This window comes from Pteropus vampyrus, unplaced genomic scaffold (genome assembly GCF_000151845.1).
Source record: "Pteropus vampyrus isolate Shadow unplaced genomic scaffold, Pvam_2.0 Scaffold95, whole genome shotgun sequence".
Lineage (NCBI taxonomy): Eukaryota > Metazoa > Chordata > Mammalia > Chiroptera > Pteropodidae > Pteropus > Pteropus vampyrus.
Window position 1 is genome coordinate 2,442,178 of NW_011888876.1, and position 7,461 is coordinate 2,449,638.

General features: G+C 44.8%; 1 protein-coding gene across 1 annotated transcript in view; it reads right to left on the reverse strand.

Moving 5' to 3' along the window:
* The window catches only part of RALGPS1 (Ral GEF with PH domain and SH3 binding motif 1), a 262,710-nt gene that overhangs the window by 153,681 nt on the left and 101,568 nt on the right, over positions 1-7,461 (reverse strand). The window contains 1 exon segment of the mRNA XM_011364270.2: positions 5,193-5,319. Within this exon segment, the coding sequence (XP_011362572.2) occupies positions 5,193-5,319 (127 nt within the window).

The following is a 7,461-nucleotide window of genomic DNA, read 5'->3' on the forward strand; positions in this document are numbered from 1 at the left end:
TTTCCTGGAGGGAATTCTAGGCCGTGAAACCCAAACACTCTCTAAGTCAATAAAGCTATTTAGAAACAAATGGTGTGGACATTCTTCGCAGCTCTCGGCCTGCTTTTGTTACCCTCTCGGGCTGATCGAGGTGTTCATGAGGAGTTGCCGTCAGACGAAACTGAGCTGCAAATGACTGACCTGGCTATTTCCCACCACCATTTTTACACTTAGAAGTAACCGAAAAGCAAGCTTTTGATACCAAGAGAGTCTGAATTTTTAAGTGTAGTTTTTCGCTCGGTGTTTTTGAAATTTTATCTCATGAGAACCCAGCATGTCAAAGTTTTCCATGCACAAAATTTGTACTGAAGTGAGTGGGCATATACACCTAGCCGGTTAGTGACGAGTGCTAGTACCATGTGAGGGCATCATTACATGGAGTGAGAGACACACATGTGAGTGGTCCCAGGAAACCAGTCGGCATAGAACTGTCCACAGAGGTTTAAAAGATTCTTACTATTAGGGGCATATTAAGTGCTAACACAGCACTCCAGGTCTCAAGCAGTGGGACCGACAGAGCAGCTGGAGAATCCGAGGCGGCCGACTTAACGACGCTCCTCTCCCCCAGGGAGGGGCTCACAGGGAGGACGGTGCCAGGGGGGAAAGTGGTTTCAGACATTTTCCCCTCCCTTGTACTTTCCAGGAATTATGTAACTATTCGTCTTTTGATAAACAAATCCGTCCGGGACAGGTTGGGCTTACAAGAGGAATCAGGACTGAAAAGGCAAGCTGGATCTGGGCAGCGCCTGTCCACAGCAGGCAGACGGGCAGGGAGGGCCCCGAGCTGCCCCAGGACAGATGGCCCCACTGAGCCCCAGAACGGGATCTTGCTTCGCTCTTTTAAATGAAACGATGACGCCTCCACAGGAAATCCTCACGGACTGTCCCGAGAACAGGAGGGGCCATCCAGTTCTTTGGCTCTGATTTGTCTATGTCAGGAGTCATTCAGACAGGAGAAATGCAGCCCAACTGGCCTAAGGGGAGAGGGAAGTCACTGTAAAGCCGGGGGGAAAGCAGCATGGCAGTTAAGCTGGGCTCGCTCAGGGGTGGAAGCAGGAGGGCCCTGTAGGAGGACGGAGGCCTCCACGGAGTCTCGCGAGAGGTGCCTGCCAGGAAGAGGCAGCTGAGATGAGGTGATCAAGGACAAGGGCTGCACCTGTCCAGAAAGCTGGTGGCAAGGGGCCCCAGTGCAGGCACAGGCCACACGTCCACTACAAGCGCACACACCTGCCCTGCAGCCTAACGAAAGCTTCTGTGGTGACGCACAAGCGGCTAGTGGCCTGAGGACAGGACTCATCAGTAGTGGGGGGACCCGGGGTGCACACGCTTGGTCTCATGACAAGGGACACGGTCAGAAAGGGGAGGTGGTATTGGTCCAGTTTGCTCTTAGCTGAGACCCACATACAAATGCCCTTGGAAACCTAAGACGGCACCGCTTTGTGGTCCAAGAACAGAGTGTCACAATTCATCCCATTCCATACAGTGCCCGATGGAGCCCATCCACAAGTCATAAATGGCAGAGGACGTACGCGTGGCGACTGCAAAGGAGGGGCAGGAAAATAATGACCTGGACGGTGAAAGTGGGGAGTCAGAAGAGGGCAGTGTCAAGAGCGTAGGGCCTAAAGCCAGACCATCTGGGCCAAGTCTTGGCTCTGCCACTTTCCAGTTATGTGACCCGAGGCAACCTCACAGCACCTGCTTATTCACTAGGCTACTCTGAGCATTCACTGCGATAATGCATTAGAACGCCTAGCAAAGTGCCAGCCACAGAGAAAGCAGACAATACGTGGCAGCTCTCCTGACCACTCTCATGAGAGAGAAGAAGCCGTCGTCGACGAGCCTGGAGCACCTGCCCGTGGAACCAGCGGACTGCACTAGGCTCCCCTCACCCGATACCAGCATCTCGCCCCTCAAACGATTAGCCTCAGGCGAGGCGGAAATGGGCTTGGGAGCTGAGCGTATCGACATGCCCTCCATCGGGGGTCTGAGATGGGAGTTTGCCCGTCACCAAGCAGAAAGACACTGCAGTTGACAGCAGGCCATTAAGAGAACAAGGAAAGGGTGAGAAAACACGAAAAAAAAGCACAGGGTGATATTCAGTTCAGTAATATGGCTTAGGACTAAGCAAAAGTGAAAAGCTTTTACTCCCCTCCTAAAGGCAAGGTCTCTCACATTGGGTCTGACTAAATGCTGTTTTCAAGGACTGTGCATAAAACAGAGCGATTTAAATTATTAAAAACCGAAATGTAGTCAAAGGTTTATAAAATGAATGCAAAGGAAAATAAAACAGAGTTCACAGACTTGATAGCAAACAACGAAGTAAAAGCAAATAATAAGAGGAACCAAAGTCATTTTGTAGGGGACACTTCACAGTGAATCGACAACTGTCACACACTTCCATATACTCGATAACGTAGGGCAGAAACTATTAGAAACGCAAGGGGAGTCTAACACACACGTCCGTCCTTGAGAGACCAAGTAGTCGAAAATTAATCATTCGAATATGATAATGTCATTGTCAGAGTAATTTGAGAGATTATATCTTTTTTCCCCAGCACCCAGGAAACATTTACAAAAGCTGATCTGATATTAAACCACAAGACAAATCTCAAACATTTTTTAAAAACCTAGAAAGCATACATGTCACACATTCTAAACCAATGTAAAAAAGTTAGAGAAAAGACTCTGTTTTTAAAAACCAAAGCCGTTCACAGCCGTGTTATGCATAATACCCAAAAAGTGAAACAACTCATATGTTCATCAAACGATAAATGGTGCACCTATACCATGGAATGTTATTTGGCAATAAGGAGGGATGAAATACTTACTGTGCTCCAACGTGGATGAACCTTTAAAACCTGATGCTAAGGGAATAAAGCTAGTCATAAAAGGCCACACACTGTATGATTCAGTTTACATGAAATGTCCAGAATAAGCAAATACCTGGGAGACAGAAAGTAGACTGGTGGTTGCCTAGGGCCGAGGGTGGGCGAGTAGGGTGGGGTGGTTAGGGAAAAAAAAGGGAGTGACTACTAACGGGTATGGAGTGTCTCTTTGGGGTGATAAAAATGTCCTAAATTGTGTCCTAAATTGATGGTTGCACAACTCAGCGAATATACTAAAAACTATTGAATGGTACACTTTAAATGAATTAGTCATATCTCGATAATGCCATTTGAAAAAAACGCAAGCCCCTGAAAGTTAAAAAACCGCCGCCTTAAATAATCCTTGGATAAAAGAAAAATTGAAACTATAATTACAGAACACTTAAAGAATATGAGTGTGAACACCATATATCAAAACATGGAGGATGTAACAAAAGCCGCAGTTAAAGGACAATGTACACCCTTAAGTGTTTACCAAATTAAAGTGGAAAGAATAATACACATACAGATGAACCAATATTCAACTGAAGTCATTAACGGAAATAACAAGACAACTTAAGAAAAGCAGGAGAAATGAATTATAAAAGACAAAAGTGGAAATTCCATATTCCATCACATTTAGGATGTCCGCTATTATAAGATGTGCCATTATTTTATGTATCACTGCTGCCGCTGAAACAATATCACACAATGCTTTGTTACCGTCATTGAAAGATGCATCCCAAATTCAGAGGTGTTAAAATGTAGAGAGAAAAAGCACATGCTAGGCGGATGGGATACAGTGAATGAGAAGCAGAAAGACAATGTGGCTCATAAACAAATATAAAGTCTAATTCTTTGGAAAGACCAAGAGACATACCTCTGGTAAAGCAAATTAAAGAAAGAAAGAGAAAACAGAAATTCAAACTATTAGGAATACAAAGCAAACGTAACCATACACAGGAGGTCAAAATTTGTAAGAGTGCCATATAAAAACTTTATGGTCAAAAAATTAAATGAGGAAAAAACCTCTATGTTAATAATTTTGAAAGCCTGGATCAAATGGACAATCTTCCACTAAAAATAAATTTTCCAAATTGGCTTTAAGAGACTGAGAAAATCTAAGGAAACAATGCTCAGGGAAGAAATGTAAAAGTTGTCAAAAACGTAAATCCAAAAAATTGCACTAGATCTCTGAAAGTATTAGAAGTCACGTCTATAAAAACGTAATTTCCCTTGTTGTTAATACTACTGTGATCATAAACAGATGAATATTTTTTCATAAAATGAGCACAATTCTGAAACCCAAACTACAAGAAGCATTTTTCACCTATCAAATTGGCAAAGACAAAAGAAGAGAAAGTCAAAAAAAAAAAAAAAAGCACATGAAAATACAAAGCATTTGAGCACATAGGGAAAAGAGGTAGTTTCAGCCCCTTCCAATGAAAGTATAAGACGTTACATCGCTATGGAGAGCATTTTAAGAATATATATGGAAAGCATAAAATTCAGCTTACATTTTGACCCAATAACCACACTTCTAGGAATTCATTGTAAGGTAATAATCATAACTATATGCAGGAAGCTTTGGCAAGAGATATTCATTGTAAAATTTTAATAGCAAAAATGTCAAAACAACTAAAATGTCAATATTAGAGAGTAGGTTCGTATTTGACAAGTCTGATGGGACTGAGTTATAGTATAGAAACATAGGTAATAACATTAAACGTTCACACTAAAATAAACATATATATTTTAAATGCACCTAAATAAATGAAACGATATGAAGCAAAACAGGATTATCTCTAGGTAGGATTACCAATTAGAGTGATGTTCTTCTCGTCCTAATTCTTTGCAATGAATGTATATTATTTTCTAATCAGAAAAATCAGTAATCGTTATTATAATTTTGTTGGTACAAACCTTATAAAATATATCAATAATGCCCAGAGAACCAAAACAGAGGGGCTGGGGCCTGAGTTTCTCCCGTTCGGGAGGATGTGGATGAACCAGCGAGAGCCTGTGACTGCTCTGGGCTGCAGGCTGGGGAGGCTTCGAACCACACGTCACTTATATGAAAAGCAGAATATGTTTCAAGGCCCTCATCAAGGTCCCTGTCCTTGGGAAGAATCAACAGCCTGTTTCAATCCAAGGAGCCAATCAGTCAATTACCTCTTTACCCATGGCCCATACTGCTTCCTGGAAACTTCTCAATGAGAAATTGTAAAAACATCTTATTTGGCGCCGAGCAGATTTCTTAAAAAATAATCAGCAGATTCAGACTCCTACCTAGATACGGGATGCTGGGGACCATCTTCAGGCTTCGGATATACTCCCGAGTCCGCTTGTAATTGTCTTCTTTCGACATCAGGTAGTCCAGTTTCTCAAAGGTGGTCTTGTCTTTCCGATTCAAAAGCTGGAATGAGAAGAAAATGCAGAGTATGAGAAAGAAGATAAATACACCAGCAGTGGCTAAGGAAAAAGAATAAGTGTGGGCGCAGACTGAAGGGGACACCCTGCGTGGGTGTCCACAGCGTGCCGAATCCTGGGCACGACCATGATGTTAAGAGGCCGTTTCATGCAGAGATGGACGTTTCACGGCCTCAGTTTTTCGTTTTTCATGCAGTCTCACACTTGGGAGATATTATCCTCCAAAGTCACCCGGTCCACTGTTCTAAACGATGCTGGACTGTCCGGCACAGCACCTGCCTCCGTGGTGCACAGACCTTACAACAGGTAGTTGCTCAGAGAGTCAGGCAAGTTGCCCTGTGTCCCGGAGTGACTCACCAGGCCTCCTTCCCTGAGTGCACGGCTGCTTGCTCTCTCCTCGACACCTCTGCCTTTGCACAAGGCCCCGGGAAATTGCACGTGGTTCACCTGTGTGTGTGCCCATGGCCAGGCCGTCTCTCCAATCTAGGCTATCTCCTCCAGATTCCCTGTAATCTCTGGCTGTGTCACATTTACACTGGTTGCGGTATTTTAATCAAAAGAAGCCAAGCTTTTTTTTGCCATATGCAGCCATCTAAGGGGTGGCTTTGTTAATCACATCCAGGAGGAGCAGGTACCCACAGTGCGGAGGTTGGAGAAGCAAGGTCCTTTATGACTGAGGTCTCTGGTGTGTGAAGCTGGTCATGAGGGAAGGGATGGCTCACTGTGGGAAAGGAGGCTTCTTGGAAGAAAGAAACAGAAACCCGAACCCCAGTTCCCTAGACTTGTGCTAAGGACTCATGCTGTGGCCGTCTTGCACATCCCAGGCCAAGGCCCAGGAAATGGCGACAGGGTTCCTTGAATAGCATGGCTTTGAAGAAAGGCATCCAGGCAGGGAGACCAGGCTTAAAAAGTGGATGTGGGGGAGGGTCCCTTGGAGAGGGCTGGCTTTGGCACAGCACGTGGCTGATGCTGGGAGCTCCCCCGAGTTTAGCTTCCAGGACTCTGTGCTTCTGGGATCTCAGATCAATGGCTAAGCCCAGGAGTATAAATGGAGAGGGACCCTAGGCCCGGAGCATCCTTGGTCAAGTCTGGTGTTGAGACCCCAAGGGTCTATGCAAGAACCTTGACCAGCACGCCTGCCACGTCCATCAGACTGAGGGAAGCCAGTGTTCAGCAGCCCCATCATACAGCAGCAGAGAGAAATGGAACCGTACCAGGGGAAGCAGGATTTCTGTACTGAAGTAACCCAAAAAGGTTACTTCAGTACAAATGCAGTGCAATTCCCAAGACCCGTGTCTGCAAATTCCAGACTCAGGCCATGTCTGGTGCCCCAGGGAGCCTGGGCTGCCATGGGTAAGCCCTGCGCAATGCCCTGATCCTCAGCCTCTGGAGTCATAGACGACGCAGCTGTGCAATGGCCCCGCTGAGCAGTGAAAGTTTTAGGACTTCAAGGAGGAGAGGGAAAAGAATAAGCTAAAAGGAAGGTCCCAGTGTGAGGAGGTTAGAGAATAAATAGCAAGCTTTTGTTTCCTATTGAGAAATTCAGGACATATCAGGGTGGGGATGCTACACAGATGCCAGGGACAGCAGTTGCTTAACTGGCTGCTAATTTGAGGCTGTTATTCATCACATTGACAAATGGACAGGAAGCAACACCATCTCCCATTTGTGTTTGTAAAGACCATAATCTACAACTAATCTGACCTTTATAAAGCCCAGTGACAAGATGTAGCCAAGGCTACCGCCTCTATTTCAGGTCCATAATCAAGGATTAAGTGACTTGTCTGAGTATCCTTGGGGACTCAATCTGACAGACATGAAAGATATATGTTACAGCAATGTGGTAAGTAAATAAAGACTAAGAACCCAAACAAATATTAAGTAAATTATGCATGAAGGAAGTGTCAAGGAAAGCTATATAGAGAGAGGCATTTGAAATGAACATTTAAAGGTGATAAATTCACTAAATGAACAATATATGCCCAGATTAGAACGAGATACTCGAGTTGTGAACTGCCCCATCGTAAAGCTGAGCAGGCCCCTCACACCCTTGGCTGGGAGGTCATCTCTTCATTAACGCAACTTAGAACCCCACTGAATTCTTTGGCGATCACCCATGTTCATCCAG